The 18,944-nt window shown below is 40.1% G+C and overlaps 1 protein-coding gene across 2 annotated transcripts in view; it reads left to right on the top strand.

Annotated features, from left to right (window-relative positions):
* stk39 (serine threonine kinase 39) overlaps positions 1-18,944 on the top strand; it is a 34,443-nt gene that overhangs the window by 5,735 nt on the left and 9,764 nt on the right. The window contains exons 5-14 of one of the 2 annotated variants that reach the window (XM_033618230.2): positions 251-306; positions 947-1,056; positions 2,313-2,414; positions 2,783-2,916; positions 3,063-3,111; positions 3,773-3,838; positions 10,585-10,707; positions 11,450-11,479; positions 11,897-11,953; positions 12,762-12,823. In XM_033618230.2, the coding sequence (XP_033474121.2) occupies positions 251-306; positions 947-1,056; positions 2,313-2,414; positions 2,783-2,916; positions 3,063-3,111; positions 3,773-3,838; positions 10,585-10,707; positions 11,450-11,479; positions 11,897-11,953; positions 12,762-12,823 (789 nt within the window). The remainder of the gene's footprint in view (positions 1-250; positions 307-946; positions 1,057-2,312; positions 2,415-2,782; positions 2,917-3,062; positions 3,112-3,772; positions 3,839-10,584; positions 10,708-11,449; positions 11,480-11,896; positions 11,954-12,761; positions 12,824-18,944) is intronic. The other variant, XM_033618231.2, reaches the window with a different exon arrangement.

Raw genomic sequence — 18,944 nt, 5'->3', positions numbered from 1 at the left:
TTGCTCTCTGGATAAAATGTAAAATGAATCTTATCAGGCCATTCTGTTTATTAAAAAGCAGTGCTGTTGTCGTGTTGTCTAAACTCCCTGCATTTCAAGGTCACCGAGAGGCACGATTAAACCTCTATCAGCCCCTTGGGCAAAGATCCAGATGGTGGTGGGCTGTGGAACTTGTTTGCACGAATGGAAGAATCAATGCTGCTCCACATGACTTTGTTGTTTGACTGTGTCTGCGTTTTGTTGACCTCAGGGATGTGAAAGCTGGGAACATACTACTGGGAGAAGACGGATCTGTTCAGATTGCAGGTGTGTTGAACACGATATTACTGTTCTGTTCTGTGACACTCAAGATTTTCATTAAAACCAAAAGCAGAAATGCCTGAACACTGAAACTGCGCTCACAGATGGTATGAATTCATGATAAAAGTGATGCATATTTATAGTATTTGTTGTTAAGTCAGAGATTAAGCTAGTCTTACATGAGGCTGGTAATATTTCTTGACTAATTGTTGACATGATATTTGATTTCTGGAAGCTGAAAACAAAACCAGCACCAATCGCTTGAATCGTGATTGTCAGGTGTGCATATTATGGATCTCGCTGTTCCATAACCTAATTGAAGCTAGCAGTTTTTTTAAGTCCTGGTGAATTGTAAAAGACATTTGCTGCTTTTGCAGGTCTTCTGTAAAAGGTAGACCTTTTTTTCATTTTGGTGAAAAACATAATGAAATGATATCTGATATCAAATAAAACCTCGCTTTTGGCCCAATATTTACTCTCCATGCTGCAGTTCTTTACCTGTCACAAAGCTGAACTTTAAATTAACAAAAACTGACTGGACATTATGGTTTTTTTGTGTTTGCTAAAAAAAGCCATTTCATTCTGAAATACCCATTCAACACATTCAGGTATGAATAAGGCACTGGTTGTTTATCTATATTTTCAGATTTTGGAGTAAGCGCGTTCCTATCCACCGGGGGGGATGTGACTAGGAACAAAGTACGGAAGACCTTTGTTGGCACGCCATGCTGGATGGCGCCGGAGGTGATGGAACAGGTGAGTCTATCTTTATCCGTACAAAAAGGTAGCTGCAGGTGATGTCATGAAGTTCATCGTATCTCATTCAAAATGTATTTGCCTCAGCTTGTCTCTGCAGGACTTAGTGCTAATCCAATTCTTGATGTAATGCTATTAGCTGATGTATTTTAACCACGTAAATCATGACATTAACATAAAGCCCCAGAGATTAAAAGGGACAGTTCACCCCAAAATCAAAATATTTTTCCTTTTACTTGTAGTGCTCTATATCAGTTTAGATTGTTTTAGTGTGAGTTGCTGAGTGTTGGAGATATCAGCTGTAGAGATGTCTGCTTTCTCTAAAATATAATGGAACTAGATGGCACTCAGCTTGTGGTGCTCTAAGCGCCAAAAAAATACATTTGAAAAACTCAACAGCAGTGTCTCTTTCCAGAAATATGACCCAGTTACTCAAGATAATCCACAGACCTTTTTGTGAGCAGTTTCATGTAGGAACTATTTTCTTTCTACTGAATTACACCCTGAACAGTATCACCACACACAAGGAACTGTGCATTTACTGCTAGCTCATGTAGCAACACTGAGCTAGCCAATGTTACAGCTAAGCCGAGGAGGACGTTGTTGTTTACATGTTGGCTGTCATGAATATGAGCCTCTCTTGCATGAGTAGATGCACTCTTCCTTCTGTGTAGTGGTTATTTGCAGACTGACTTGGCAGAGATGGCTGCCATCTTGTTTTTATATGGATTAGCGTATTGTGCTCTTATTCCACTAGATGACACAAAAAATGTCCACAGACGAGGACAACAGGTCTAAGTTAAGTAGAATGAAGCATAAGGTCAAGTAGATGAAGGCTTCCTTCTGCACAGTAATACGGCTGGCAGGTGTAGTTTGGTAGAAAGTAAATAGTTCCAATGTGAAACTGCTCACAACAAGGTCTGTGGATTATCTTGAGTAACCTGGTCATGATTTCTGCAAAGAGATATTGCTGTTGAGTTTTTCAGATGTATTTCTTGGAACTTTGAGCACCAAGAGCTCAGTGCCATCTAGTTCCATTATATTCAAGAAAAGCAGACATCTCAACGGTTGATATCTCCAAAACTCAGCAACTCACACTAAAACAATGTAGACTGATAAATAGCACGACAGGTAAGAGGGAAAATATGTATTTTGATTTGGGGGTGGACTGTCCCTTTAAATCCCGACATTGACGTAATGCCCCAGAGATTTAAGTGTATTTAATATCACAGATTATTGTAATTATATGTCCACAGGTTCGAGGCTATGATTTCAAAGCAGATATTTGGAGTTTTGGAATTACAGCTATAGAGTTAGCAACAGGCTCTGCACCCTATCACCGCTACCCTCCCATGAAGGTGAGTGTCTTGGATGTTATTATTGGCTGTTATTTAATCAGTGTGGTGTCCCAATCACAGCTATTTTTGCAGCTTTCACCATTAGTGCCCCTAAACTCTAGGCTTACTAAATTCTCGTCTAAACCAACTCGTCTCTGTGAAGTTTCATCATTAGCACAGAAAGAAACTTGAGATAACACATTCTGACTCGCTGCTTTTGCTGTAATTGGGATACCAAACAACGAATAAAGAGCAAAAGTTTTCTCGCAACATTTCTTCTACAAACATTTTCCTGCTTTGAGTTTCTTTTCCTCTTGTACAATATTTGTGTTGCTGCAGAAATGTGAGGGCGGTTTTGAGTTGTTGTTGTTTTTTCTTGTCCTTTTTAGGTTTTAATGCTCACCCTACAGAACGATCCACCCACTCTGGAGACGGGTGTAGAAGACAAGGAAGTGCTAAAAAAATACGGCAAATCGTTTAGGAAGCTAATAACTATGTGCCTTCAGAAGGATCCTGCCAAAAGGTTAGCCCTGCATTCCATAAATCTACCAAATATTTCAGTGCAGAGAGAGCTGATGCAATTTGCGATCAATAAAAAGCGCCTGATGAGCATTCAGAGAGCGCTGTGTGGTGATGTATTTTCAACAGTGTGCTTTTCTTTATCTCTAGGCCCACAGCCGCAGAGCTTTTGAAGTGTAAAATCTTCCAAAAGGCCAAGGTATTTGTTTCATTTCAAATATATGACTTGCCATCTTTGTTTAGTTTCATTATTAGTGTTACGCTTATGGCCTTGTGCCAACTCCAACAATGACTCAGCTCTGTATGTTGAGTTTATTATTAATTTATGATGGTTATGCATAGTTTGCTATATCAAGCAACATATGGTATTAAAAGTCCACAAGGACACTGTATCTATCATCATATTGCAGAAACCTGTAAATATATACCTAATTAAAATCTATATCCATGTTGATACTTAGGTCAATAATTGAACATGATGATGATTTACAAGGGTGTCCTGATGTTCTGGTTCAGAGGAAAGAAATGCTGTTCAATAGCGGAGTATGTGCAATGCAAAATAGAGTAATTATTTGAATTACCTGTTAGCACACTTTTTATAATGTTAATTTTATGAATGAGATATAGCAGGACCAAGTGCTTGAACGTCACTGTGTTGTTGGCATTGAAACTGGTTTAGTCACTTGTCTAACTTTTTAACATTTGAAAGATGACCTTCAGAACTTTCCTTTAAGTGATGGCACTCATAAATACAATACATGAGATTGTTGTGACTCATTGTTAGGTTGTGATTAATTTAATGTCAGTTCTTTGCGTTATGAATGATATTTTTGATTTGTATTTTTGTTTTTCTCTTGCAGAACAGAGAATATCTGGTTGAAAAGCTTTTGTGTCACGCACCAAAGATTTCCCAGAGAGCGAAGAAGGTATGTTTACACAAACATTCCCTGTAAAATAACTCCGCTATTGACTAAACATGAACAAATTATGCCCGAGTGCTGGGATCGACTGAAGTCCACCAGAGTGTTGCATTTACAGTCAACACAAGCTACGCACTCTGACTTTCTTCAGCACCTCAAACACTTCATGCCTAAACTGTTGTGTGGGTTATGTAAAAATATGGGCCACTGCAGCAGAAGAGTAAAGACAGCATTGATGCACTGACATCTTGCGTCAGTGGCTCCCAGTGCGGCTCTCTGTATGTGGCACACTCAAAGATAAACAGGATTAAATGAATTGTTAACACTAAGTATCAGAGAGGAGCACTTTATTGTTCAGGTTGCTCGCTCAGTTGCCCACTGGTCACAGTTTACTGGGAGGAAGTGCAGTTTTCAGGCACAGCTGATATTGGTTTCACGTAACAGTCCGCCTGGATGGCCAGGACAAAAAATGGGAACAGAGGGCCATAGCCGGAGGCAGCGTGGACAAGTGGAGGGGTGGAAATTCACTGATTGCTCTGGAGTAAATGGAGGGCATAGTGGATAGCAGGGCTGTAACGGTGTGTGACGTTAATGTTGCGCACAGACAGGACAGGGTGTCAATAAAGAGAGAGGCAACTGTTGTGGGATGGGCATAGAGATGTTGAGGTTTGTTGATGGGTAAAGTGGTAACTACAGGCATCTTCAGCTGTCATAACAGTAAATGAGGAGGCACTTAAAGTCCCCTTCTAGACAATTCAAAGTGTGTAAAAAAAATACTCTGCTATTATTAATAAATTGTTTAACATGGTGAGCCCACATGTAACAATTAACGGGGGTAGTAACAGCGCCCAAACAATGTTTGTGTAAAAGGACAGTTGGTAGGACAAGACCATGGGCGGAAAGGGTGTGACGTTTGAAAGGTGTATTATGTAGGTGACTCACCACGGGAGATTTAAGAAGTAGCTGTTAGCAGTTAGCAGCTAACTTAAAGAAGAAGAACAGCAGCCTAAAATATCTACACATTCCACAAGCTAAGGACGAGATTCACTGCCATATAACAGGGACGATAAATGATTATTGCCATGTTATGCCATCATTATTGTTTAGAAAGCACTGCCAACGTATTTGTTATGTATCACACTAGAGGTCGATGCTGTGGTGTAATATGTAGCACCCGTGACACCTCTTTTACTTTTGCAATGCAGGCATGCAGTATAACATCACACACTTGGGCGGAGTGTAAAAATGCAAGGGCGGCATGAAGAGGGGACTTCGTAGTGCCCCTAAAGCATGATCTTTGTGTAAAAAGGGCTATTGAGGAATTCAGGATCTGGCCTCGTGCCCTGCCCCACCATCACTGCTTGCGCTAGGTTGACCAGTGAAAGAGCAGTGTGCATCAAGATGGTTAACTTGAGCATTAGAGGGAGCAGACTCAGTTGAGGAGTCTGTTGTGCACCAAAATCAGCGACAAGCTGACGAATCAGAATGGTAGGTGAAGTTAGCATCTTTAACTATTTCCGCCAGGCGTAAGCCAAGAGGGGATCATGCGTTTGGATATGTGTGCGTGCATGTGTCTAGCTGTCTGTCCCCAGCTAATCTGGCAAACTACTGGGCCAATCAGCCTCATATTTTGTGTGCACATTTATAACTGTATGCTCAAGGACGTCTTGTGGTTGCGATGATTCCCTATTGTTGAAAATCTTGTTTTATTGACTGTTTTATACTGTCATTAACTGCAGACCCTGCACTCCTCTCAACCAGCTAGTGGGGGGCACAAGTTTACCTGAAATCGGTTTGACTAAAACAACAAGCTTTCCTGTCTGTTACTGGCCACATTTTGGCTTTTGTCGTGGCACAAGTCTGAACTGTAGAATCTGCAGACCGATTCCAGACCCAATATGTTATGATCCACCAAAGTTAGGGACTTTACAAGATAAATTTGTCCTGTTTTTGTTATCTTCACCGCCATCTTGACAGTAAGGGAGCTGGGAGGGACAATTCCACCAGGTACGGCTGTGCTGCATTCCTGCTATCATGGCTGCTACCTCGTTTTGTTCCGTCTGTTACACAGCGTCATGTAACATCAGGGTTCCAGGGCGTTTTGCCTCCCCAATTTTGTAGGCTTGCAGAATTTGTTGATTTGGTCGTTCTTCCTTGATATTTTTGTTTCTTATTAACTTAGTAGGCTAATGTAGTTAGATGTTTTTTGTCTGTTTTAATTATTTTTATTGTTGTTATTTCCTATTTTGTTGTGCTGTAGGCTACAGACAAGTTAATGCTGTTCAAAGTCCAGTTATGAATGACATAAATTAAATATTTGTGGCTGTGTTTTAGTCATGAAAAATACATTCATCCTCATTGTATCTATATTTTTCATTCAGACATGTTGTACAGATCTGCACTCTGTGTACTTCTCTTGTTTGTTTATTTTTGTTTGTTAGCATGTTAGCTGGTAACTTGCTATAGCTGACACAGCATCAGTGGTTGTGAAACATACAGTAATATGTGTGTTGACATGGTCACATTGTTATTACGTAATGATATACCTGATGTATAATCAAAGTTTGCAGAAAGATATATTCTGTCTGACTGAGATTTTTATATTAGGTGTAATAAGTGTGCTCTTCCTGGAGGTTTCAGGTTTCTTTGCCGGCAGTTGCATATTATCCAGTGATGGACTTTCATATTAGTGACGCACCTAATCTAGCCTGCTCAGTGCACATTTCATTCTCAGATTTTAGGTAGGTGCACAGACATCACCCCCCTTCAGTAGAGGAATGTGAGAACACCTCTTTAGTGACAAACATTATACAGATGAACAATTCAGACATTTTAGGGGACATAAACAAACGAAAAACACATTTTTGATTACAGCAACTACTTTCCAATTTAGACTGTATTTATGTCTTTGAGGAAAATTATGTGAGATTGGATCTTAAATGTTGGCACTTTGTGAAAGAACTTCTACAGACTAGAACCTGTATGCTGTGGAGCCATTTATCCCAAAGTATAAATGCACAATTACTGGACACTTACTGTAATTAATCCACTTTAGCTTTATGTGTGGAGTCCTGTTTAATGTGTAAAATAGACGGCATACACAGTAAATGCAGCCAGGTAATGTCAGATTCACTTGATACCTTCTTTGGACTAAATGTACGAGCCACAGAGCCAGTGCCCTTGTTTCTTTGTGCTGATTTGACCTCCAGAGTCATCTACATTATACATTCAGCAAACATTACCCAAAGCTTGCAGAGACATGCGATACTGCAGAAACATTGTCACTTCAGGGTGCTGTGACCTCTTTTTACAAAGACAACCATGGCCTTGCTCCTTTAAGATCTTGTCCAGTCACTCTCAGACCTCCTTGACCTCTTTGAACCGCACTGCGCCCCCTTTGCACCTCTGTTCCCTGGTGCTCTTGTTATGTTCCTGTACTTTTTGTCCTGTGTGGTGAACACGTGCAATTCTACTCCCAGGAAACAGGCACAATGTGGGTTTAAGAGACGAGAATTAAAGCTTTAAATGGGACCTTGAACATACTGCACTGAATGAAAAGGAGATGGCAGATCCTCCGGTCAGTTGTCACCAGCAAAGTCATTTTAGATTAATACTTTATCTAATGAACGGAGGGAGAAACTCGGGTATGGTTTCCTAGAGAGAGAAAAAGAGAAAGGAAATAAGTGAGAAATACAGGAAATTGCCTCTTATTGTGTCGCATTTGAAATATGAATGTAAAAAAGCTGTAGTATGACCTGTAATGTGAGCTGAGTAACCAGCAGAGGGCACCCTGACACCCACTATAGAGCTTCCAAATGGGGAAATTGAGTCTTTAATGTTTAAAGATTAGACATTAGGGCTTGAATCATTGATTTGTTAAATAATGAGTTCTGCATGGATGCTTTCTGAAGCCTGATTTCAAAATACAGGGCATTTTAGTAGAAGGTGTTATCAGTTGTATTCCACTATCAACACATTCGCTCTCTGAGTAATGTTTCTGTTTATCCTCAAATACAGTGGCATATGTGTACAGTGGGATGATTTTGTCAGCTGCATATTTTGTCTGTGAGCTATTTTTTTTTTTATGTATGAATGTCGGTCCGGTGATAATGAGTGGCAGCTGCGTGCATTGATCTGTGTCTGTTTTGCTCAAGGACCCTGAGCAGAACTGTGGGAGCCTCGGTTCTGTGTCAGGTGTGGAAAAAAATCCTGACACCAGCAGAGCGGTAGTGCGTCCTTAACTTTGACCTTGTTTAACGCTGGGGCATTTCAATGACCCTAGTGCTAGTGATTTACAGTTTTGTGTGTTGTCTCCTCTGTAACACTGTTGTGCTCTCATATCTCACCTCACACTGCTAGACTAGTCGTGTGTCGCTTGCCTTACACACTCCCCCAGACTGCAGCAAATTACCGGCTTTAGCAATGACTCTGCCAATTTTAACTGCTTTATTATGCTGGTTATATTTGCAGTTATATTACCGCTGCTGTGCAACCAAGTCATATTTGATATCTCTCTTACATTGCCTCTTTGTATGATTTATAGAGTTTTCCGAGCTGTGCCCGAGCTGTGCCTACTAAACTGATAGAGTTACTAGAAGCGTCTGTATGGTTTCTCTTGGAGTGCTGAGTGATTTTGTATTTAGTGTACTGTATATCACCAATGTTGCCATGTCACACCAGGAGCCTTTGAAAATTAGCCATTAGGATATTATCAGTACAACCTAAGCTGATGCACCTGGGGTCTGTGAAATATTATGTGGTTAAATGTACAAGAAAAATGTTTTCTTGTGTTTGCAAGATCCTTTTAATTTTCCAGCTTTATTTTATATTTTCTTCTGAGATAATTTTCATGTGATAACACAGTTCTCATTATTACTACATACCAAATTACACTGCTATAACAACATAATGCTCAACCTTAATGACGTGGGCTACAGTGCCATCTGCTGAAGCTGGTTGTTATACGGATTTATCATGTTACAACAATAAAAGTTTGTTATAATAATAATTTTGGGAAATAAGGAAAACATTTTGTGACATAAAAAGAGGAAGGTTTATATCATTAGTACAAGAATTATTATTATTATTATTATTATTATTATTATTATATATTTTTTAAAACCATAGACTGTATATTAAGACGTCTCCACTTACTCCCACTCTACAAAAACGGAGCTAAGATATCCTAAATACTGCTGCTGCCATCTTGTGCTGGTGTCATCATTTGGAGCCAGAGTCTCCACAGTACCAATCCGATTAGCACACACAGCTGTCAATCATGTCGTCAAACCCCCTCTTTAAAGCATTAAATAACTAATTTAAACCAAACTTAAAAGAAAAATGAACATACATCAGCAGGAACTAACTAAAATGACTAAAACCATCTTTGGGAAAAATTTATTCAACGGTACTTTGAATTTTTAGTTTGGCTCATGTCCTATATATGCTAATATGGAGGGGGCTGAGTTTATGACCTATACTGCAGCCAGCCACCAGGGGTCGTTTGAGATGTTTTGGCTTCACTTTTGGGGAGCTGTTATGTTGTCCCTCTTTATATATAGTTAATGATAAAAATTGAATAATTTGTCATGCAGTAATAACGAGAAGAAAATGTCACAACGTGATAAATGTCTTGTTATAACATGTAAAGGATCTTGTAAAAAACAAGAAAATGTTCTCGTTATAACCAGAAGCTGAATAAGTTTTGTGTGTGGCAGCAATACACTGCAACATCAGATGAATTCAACAGGCTTAGTGACTTAAATGTGACTTTATAAATGGTCTAAAATATGTAGCTGAAGTTCCCAACAGTTTCTGTCAGGGAGGAGATCCTTTCAGTACATCAGCTCATCACAAGGCTTCCAGGGGCGCCATTACAGAAACTCTTCAAGACTGAAATCCTATCTTATCTCAGTTTAGGAAGACATTTGGGATTTTTGGCATCACAGAAACATGTTTCTAAACTGCATTTGGGGGAAAACCCTATCTAATCTTAGTGTAGGAATTAAGCTATTACTAACGTAGGGATTTCCAAAGTTAGGATTTATAAGTAAGGGTAGCGAAGAGCCTGTCTCCGAAATCCAAAATAGCTGCCTAATAACAGGCAAAAATGCCAACAGCACTGTTGTTAGGTCTTTATGTCAGTGACAATGACAATGGGGAGCAACAGGAACTGAAATACAATGACTGAAAGGCACCTCAAACCATATGATGACACTTACAATTTTGAAAAACAATTTAAATAGACAAATGAATGAATTAATAATTTGAATTAATTAATTAAGCAAGCTAGCTAGCCCCTGACAAGTGAGAGCTGCTGATACTATGGCTTGTCCATTTTGAGTAACCTATAGGAACACCCTAATCAAAGATACAAGCAGTCTGTGTACATTTTAAACACAGACATGGGCATGAAAGGAGGAGTGCGGTTTAAGAATTTACAGTTATAGTTCTCTGAGGTTAAGATCACATAGGGTGTCTGAAATGGGATAGGACACATCTATTCTTTTAGGAATTGCTTCTGTGATAAGAAGACAGGGTTTTCCTCTCTTTGAAACTTAGACAAGCAGTTGAGATACGTTTCTGTAATGAGGCCCCAGTACTCCAGAAACATTAAGATCCACTGCTCTAATGTGAAGGCCTGTAAAACCTAATGGAATCATGGGTAAATCACAATATAGATACATGTTCAATAAGAATATACTATGAATGGCATCATTAATGCGTGCTGGCTGTGTGTTGTCACGGTCCAGGTGAGGAGAGTCCCAGGCTCCAGTGGCCACCTGCACAAGACGGAGGACGGAGACTGGGAGTGGAGCGACGACGAGATGGACGAGGGCAGCGAGGAGGGCAAGGCAGCGGTGAATCAGGGCAGGGTAGGTGAGACTCCACATCGGCCAGCCTCGGCAGTGCGTATTCCTTCGTATTTACTCATGATTTGTTGTATTTATCCTCAACTGCACATGAAATTGGTCATTGTAACAAAACTCCAATGTGCACATTGAAATTCAGAATTTGACTTATTGAGGTGTACGTGGCATGTCTAACCCTGATCACACCGTTACACAACTTCCCCTCTGTATAACCCTGTACACCCCCCCCACCCCCGATCAGTCAGTATTTTTTTTGGATAGCAGATGGCTTATCTCTGAGAGAGCCTGTCATGAGGTCGCTGTAATGAGCTGGAAGATAGCTGCAAGGATTTGAGGCAGGAGGAAGTCGGCAGCTATGATCAAAGAGCCCTTAGATAGAGTTGCCCAGCTTTAATGTATGAAGCAACAAATAATACGTTACCAGAAGTTGTGATTTAAGAAATCGGTTGTTGATGATAGTATTCTCACAAGGTTGTGGTTCCGTTTCATCGATCTCAGGCTTGTTTCTTTTCGGGTGCTGCACTGTACTTTTGTCATTAAAGTGAAACATAGGTTGGAGAGACAGACAGAGACAGAGAGAGAGACAGAAACAGACATATGGTGTGGGAAAACTGAAAAATGCACTGAGATCGTACAGTAGAAGTTTTAGGCTTTTTGAGAAACCAAAAAAATGAAATAAATCATCATTATAACTGTGTGCCTGTGAAAATGAAAATGTAAATGTGTGTTTTCTTTCCCCCTCCAGTCACGAAGGGTCAGAGATGAGGCCAAAGACGTAAGTTAGCTCATCCTCTCACGCACTGATTTTAGCATGCATTTACAAATAAAAAACACCTATTTGTGTAGACACATAGACAAACAAACTTTATCCTCTCTGCTGCTGTACTACTTGATAACTTGGCAGAGGGGCAGTTTTTAGAAATGCAATTAACTCGCCTTCTTGGGCTGAAGCTTGTGTACGAATAATGAACTCAATTATGAATGTTTATTTCGCCGCGCACATTTTTATGCGGTTTAATCAAAACAGCCGAGCACCTGTTTTAGAGTGTCTGACAAAGCCAGCAAATTGCTCCTTGTCTAGTGCTCTGAATTGACTTTCCTGTGTTTTCTTTATAAGATGAGCTCTGATTTGATATTTACCAAGGATGTAATAGCATTTGCACAATTATGCCTCTCATTTTGTTGCTCCTAGAATGAGGAGAATGCCAACAATGTCCCTATTGAAGGGTTGTCTATTCAGCATCCCCAGGTGAGGGATTCAGCAGCAGCACTAATTTGTCATGATTCAGTGACCTTGATGCCACAGTGATTGTGTGTGTGTGTGTGTGTGTGTGTGTGTGTGTGTGTGTGTGTGTGTGTGTGTGTGCACACCCATGCGTGTGCAGCACTGTACATGTGTGTGTCTGTCTGTCAATGTGTGTAGGTGGGCTAATATGTGCGCATGTGTGTGTGCGTACATGTGTGAATGTTGGTCTCCTGGAGGGATGCTCTCAGCAGTAATAACTCAGAGTAAATGGCTGTCTGCCTGACAGTGCCAGCTCAGTGCCTGGGTGTATCTCATCTAAAGACTCACTGCCATTGCAACCCATTTTCTAAGGCTATTGTCATTTTGAAAATGAGCCAAAGCAGTTTGAGGTGTAGTCTTGTGCTCTAGTCAGAAATTAAGTGTGACAGCTACTCGCAGTCATTTCTTACCCGTAATGTCCATTCTTTGCCATACAAAGAGCCCGTTTGTAACATGGTATTGATAACGATGATGGATCCTTACACCTTCTTGTATTGTCCCTTTTCTTTTCCCATACAACTTTCCCTGCAGCTGCAGTAAATGGAAGAGATTTCTCAGAAAAAAAATAAACCACATGAGCTGAGGGTGCAGCCACTTGCTTTTTTCTGACTTTATGTTAAACTTGCAGTTACCAAAACTTCTTGCTCTGCAGTGCAAGCTGTGTGCAAAGCTTCTTCCTCTTTTCCACAGAAAGTGTGATTGTTTTGTCTGATCTCTCAGTCTGTCAGTGCACCACATAAACTGCCTCATCATCAGGTGTTTTCTTGTGCAGGTTGAGCCATATGGGGACACTCCGTACATTCAGGGTGCTGTGAACATGGTACTACGGCTAAGGTGAGACAGACATTTCTTTTCAGATCATTTTCTCAATCATCGGCTGATGCACAAGGCAATCACAAGAACATATTGATTTTGGTCACTTGAGACAAGGCAATCCTCACCCCGGAGATACATGTTTTTCCTCTTACCTGTAGTGCTGTTTATTAGTCTGGATTGTGTTGGTGTGAGTTGCAGAGTGTTTGAGATATCAGCCGTAGAGATGTCTGCCTTCTCTTCAAAATAATGAAACTAGATGGCACTCGGCTTGTGGTGTTCAAGTGCCAAAAAAGTACATTCAAAAAACTCAACAGCAGTGTTTCTTACTGAAATCATGACCTAGTTACTCAAGATAATCCGCAGACCTTGTTTAGAGCTGTTTCATGTTGGAACTATTTTCTTTTTGCCATCCATATCACTGCGCTGAAGGAAGAGTGCATCTACTGCTAGCTCACCTAGCATCACTGCGCTAGCTAATGTTGCAGCTCAGCCGAGAAGGATGACATTGATGTTTATGTCTCATGTTGTCACTACAGCAAAGACCCCTCGTCCATGAGTAGATGCACACTTTCTATAGTGTAGTGATATGGTTGGCAGGTGTAGTTTGTTAGAAAGAAAATAGTTCCTATATATGAGACTGCTGATAACAAGGTCTGTGGATTATCTTGAGTAAACTGCTTATGATTTCTGGAAAGAGACGTTGCTGTTGGGTTTTTAGATATTTTTTGAGATTTATTTATTTTTTTAGATTTTTTTTCCCCATTTTTTTCATTATAATTTTTTTTCAATTTGGTCAGTTTTTATTTATTTATTTTTTAAAATTATTATTATTATTTTAAATTATTATTATTTATGCTTAGAGCACAAGGAGCCGAGTGCTGTCTACCTCCATTTTAAGGCAGACATCTCTATGGCAGATATCTCTAACGATCGGCAACTCATACCAAAACAATCTAGATTTATAAAACACACTACAGGTAAAAGGAAAAATATATATTTTTTTATTTGGAGTTGAACTATTCTGTTAAATGACTAATCATGTCTCTGGATGCATCATCACTTTGTCCTGAACATGCAGGCCATTAATAGACCTAATGATGTTCGTCTGCTGCAGAGGGGCTCTGGCATTGCCATGGATCCCTTCATCTCCCTTTGTTTCACCAGTCATGTCATGGGGAGGAGAGGGTTACACTCCATTGGTTCCCTGGCTGTGCTCCACACTCTGCTTTCCTCCTTTCATGGCACCCTTTTCTTCTTGCTATAGGATTCCAGACATTTCTCTTCATGATTGCACAGTGGAGGTTTGTGATTTGGCTTCAGAATGATCAATGTGGAGACTAGCTGTTAGAAAACAACTGAATTTAGCACCCTTTCGCTTTAAAATAAGGGAATGCAAAGCAGGTGTACACATGACCAATATGTTGGCTGTGTATCATGTACATTCCCTCTCTATCTTACTCGCTATGCAAACACACCATTAAAGAAAGCGGAGGACATTTTAAGTGATGCAACAGCCAGACAATGGTGCATTTTTGGACAGTAGCTTGCCTGTAGCTCCCCGATGAGCTGGTCGCAGAGCACACTCTTGGTTGAACGGACATCTAAAGGTCCCTCCGCAGGCGTCCAGCATGGCACAGAAAGCCTCTTTATTCTGTGCTTAATAACAAAACAGTGGTCTATGTGCAGCAGGGTATGTCTCACTGTTTGATGGCTGGTGAAGAGTCGTTATTCTAACCTGGTGGTGATTAAAATTAATTGCCAGTTTCAATGGTTTGGGCTTTTTCGGGTGCTCAATTTCACAATTTATCCACAGGTTTAATGATGTTTGTTCGATCTGTGGGTTTAACGGCTGAAACACAAGAAGCAGGTTAGATGTGGTTATCAATTAACACAATTACAACATAAACTTTCACTGCAGCACTTATTAAACGTAAAAACACTGTTATTCTGGTCGTAAAAATGTGGCAAAGCAGAGTCGTGTGGCAAATGATTTAATTCCTACACAGAAATGCATTGACTGTGTTTAATGTGATACCAGCATCAGGCTGTCAGGTCATCTCTCTGGTTTGTCATCTGGAATATTCAGTATTAGAGATGCCGACATGTGATGGATGTCTTCTTAGATGTAAAGTCATGAAGCTTGATGACATTTTTTTCTTAGAAGTGTTCGGTTTTCAAATGCTAATGTATTCCCCGGGTGGATTACCAAGGCCTTTTACTATATCCTCTTCTTTGACACGCTCCGCAGTACGACATAGGGGATGTGTTAACGATGGGATTTTTGTATTATGCCCTATATTCCTCTTGACTAGAAAAGATACACTTGACAGAACATAACATTATATTTGACGTTGCAGCAAGATACAAAAAAAAGAAACCTTTTCAAAGGGTAGATACATCAAGCACCTCTTTGTGTACGGTTTATCCTTAAAATGCTTATCTTTATACTATCAACAAAAATATCTCCATCCGAACAGCAGATGTTATGCTGACAGAGACATCGTTTTAAGAGCAGTTTGCTTTATTTTGGGTTCTGAGATATTTGCTTCTGACTGAGGAAATGCTTCTTTAAGAGAAAATAGACTTTTTTTCATTGAGAGGGATTTGGCTGGTATGTTTTTAAGTGAATCAGCACAGGAGGCATTATAGGATGAGAGACTGCGTCATTTTTTTGGATTCTCTTTGGCTGTGTTCCTATGATTTGGGGGCAGAGCAGGAGATATTTATGGCCACAAATAGTGTGAGGCTGCATAAGAAGCAGTGTCTTTAAGTAGGGTGATTAGATAAAAGTGTATCTGGAATATAAATGTTGCTTTAATGTAAATTCAGATTGTTTTTCTTTAAACCCAGATCCCATTGTCAGTTGTCAGTTAAAGTACTAACATATGGGTTTGTTGGCAAAAGCACAACAGTAAAAGTCTAATTGTGAAAATTTAAAGTTAACTAGTGAATCCATGAAAGTAATTGCATTTGAGCGAGCAAAATAAACAGCTAATTGGTCTCCTCTTTCTACTAATAAGGGAGTTCAGCTGATTAGCATGAGTTTATGGTAATATGATCCCCTCTGTAGCAGAGACAGGGGAGCGGCAGCAGCATGATTGGATTTTTGTCAACATTTTGCTTGGAACTCATTCAATCTTTCTTTCTTTTCTTTTTTTTTTTTTTTTACAAAGGCACAGAGGTCTCCTGAGAAGAGTATTGTCAGCAGTTTGAAGGGGAAGTTCAGACTTGCATAATATGCTTGCTGTTGGTGCAATGTCATTGGAGCTTAAGTAGCCAAAATAGCACAGATGCAAATTGATTACACCGAGCAGTTCAGTGCAGAGGTGACATTTACATGTTTTCTAAAGGTTCTTCTTTATGAAGGGTAACTAGAAGCTGAGAAATGTCAGGGTAGCCTCTGAAACATCGTCTTGATTCATTTTAGAGAAGCAGTAGTGCCTGTGATGTCATCCTTAAGCCTCGCTGCTGTCTTCAGTGGCACCCCAAGAAATTCTTCATCTCTGGAAATTTTGTGTGGCATGCCAAAACCAAAAGCCATAACTGATAGAAAAGAAATGTTATTGTGCTGTTGAAGTCTATAGGGTGGTTGAAAACATGTCAATATGGAGAGTTAAGGAGTCACATACTGACATACTTTGGTTTTATATTTTACAATTAATATTACTAATTATTTGATGTGATAAGACAAATACTGGTACAGTTAACATTGTTACTTATGTTTTAATGTGTTATATGTATATGGGTGACACGGTGGTGCAGTGGTTAGCATTGTCGCCTCACGGCAAGAGGGTTCCTGGTTTGAGCCCGGGGTGGGAGGATCGAACCCTGAGGTGGAGTGTCAGCGTGGGGTACTCCAGCTTCCTCCCACAGTCCAAAGACATGCAGGTTAATTGATGACTCTGAATTGACCATAGCTGTGAATGTGAGTGTGAATGATTGTCTGTCTCTATGTGTCAGGCATGTGATAGTCTGGTGACCTGTCCCTGCGTCTCACCCAATGTCAGCTGAAACAGGCTCCAGCCTCCCCACAACCCCTAACAGGATAAGCCATTATGGAAAATGAATATATGTATATATATCCTTTAAAAATATAAATACAGGAATACATTGACTGTAAAAATAAAAGACTTATGGGAACAAGCCCTCTCAAGTTTAGGGGACACTCGTGGGTACTCATACAACCTGTTTTCATTCAGATATCTTGAGAGAAACCTCTTGAGAGTTCACGGTATCCCTTTTGATATGGACACGCCAGTTGTTCCTGACAAGCTACTTTGACATGGTTGCTACCTTTGGATGCCTTAGGTTATCTGTTTTGCAAGATGTTACTGCTCTTCCCCAAGCTTAATAAATGAGCATGCCACAGCCTCTTAATGACAGTAATATCGGCCTCCAATTATTTTTGCCAAGAGAAGCCAGTGGAGGGGCCAATAATTATATCAGGGGTTCTGGGTGCAATTGGCCATCCTCAGTCATTTTGAGCCAACTAAATTCTCTCCACTTCTGGCATCTCTGTATAATAACAAAATAAAATAACAATAACAAGCACTGAATCCCTCCTTGGTTTCCCTCCCCCAGGGGAGACGCTAGCAATTAGTAGCAATTAGCAATTAATTGAGAGTCTAGGGATTGAGAACTGTTTGAATACTGGGAAATTATGGACCTGTAAGATAAAGCTTTAACAGTGAGAGTTAGTTGCACAGCTAGTAAAGTTTTATCACATTTAAACAGTTTTTTTTGCAAGTACTAGACATTTTTGTTTTCTGTGCGAAATCTGGATCTCAGCTTTAACAAGTGCATAAAATTGCCTGCTTGAACTTATTCTGTTTGATGTGCGTTCAGCTATGTGATATGCTATAAAGATATGAGCTTTGGGTGCTTTTTTCCACTCATAACAGTGGAGTCTCCCCATGGATGTATTGACTGTTGTGTCAGTATGTGTAAAAGCACCTGCCTCCCTGTCAATGTGACATAAAATTTGGAGTATGTAGTTTCAACACAGTGGGGCACCGGTGTGTCAGCCCAGGCATCATGGTGTGTGGCATTTTCCGTGATATATCTACACTTTTCTTGCCTAAAAATACCCGTCGGCTCCGCTGTCACCACTGTGACAGCCAACAGTGCAGGTCTGTAATGCACTGACAAACTGTACCTGGTGTACATGTGGAAATGTTTTTAAAAGATACCAGTTTCCATTATGTTTGCATGTGAAAGGTTTATAAAAGCCTCTACCTGAAATCACAGACCTGTATTCTGTAGTGAGAAGGCAGTATGATTATGCTGTGCCTTTTTTGTCAAGGTACTGTGTCATAAACCTGTCGTTGGACATTATACAGTCATCGCTCACACACAAGTCAGTTCACAATGTTTGGTGGATGAAATGCTAATTTTATTGATGTCGAACTGTGGAAACACTCACACCTCAAAGTGGTATTTAAATAGGATGCAGATTTTAGGCATGATTTATTTGGGCAGGATTATGATCCTCTTTACATACATGTGGCCTCGTCAGCCTTGGCAATGTGCACCCTCTGCCTCCTCTGCTGGGAATAGAGATGTTGTTTTTGTCCATCTGCTCCACCAGAGTTTTTACCCTGGTTTTTCTTTTTTAAATGCAGCTCTCTAAAATTAAAAAAAAAAGTCAAGCTGACTCACAGCTAAGCTGATAGTAAATCCTCCCTTTCAATATGTTGCATGGACTTGCTACTAACAAATTCATCGCAGATATGCCTCTGCTTATGTGTGTGTTGACTTATGGCTCTAATCTCATCTGAAATGAGGGTCGTGGGCTGACCGTGTGATTTATTTAACAAGACTACATACCAAATTAATCTTCCCCTAACACACCTCTTCTGGGCAACGCTGACACATCCTGCTTTTATCAGCAACCGGCTACTCCCCTGTCACACACAAAATTTAAAGGCAGATACCTAATGCAAGTGATGCAAATGAATGCAAGTTGATGCTGAAAAGAAGCCCGAGGGTGCATTTCATTAATGCAATCAAATGAGCTGGATGTATACATGCACATTGCACATACACATGTTTTTTATCTTTTACTGCAGTCCAGGGTTGAAAATCCTACAGTTACATTACCGCACCATATAGAGACTAAAATCACATTCAGTCACATTTA

Source organism: Epinephelus lanceolatus, chromosome 14, assembly GCF_041903045.1.
Source record: "Epinephelus lanceolatus isolate andai-2023 chromosome 14, ASM4190304v1, whole genome shotgun sequence".
Classification (NCBI taxonomy): Eukaryota; Metazoa; Chordata; class Actinopteri; order Perciformes; family Serranidae; genus Epinephelus; species Epinephelus lanceolatus.
Note: the sequence above shows the minus strand (reverse complement) of the source record. Positions and strands in the feature narration are given on the sequence as shown.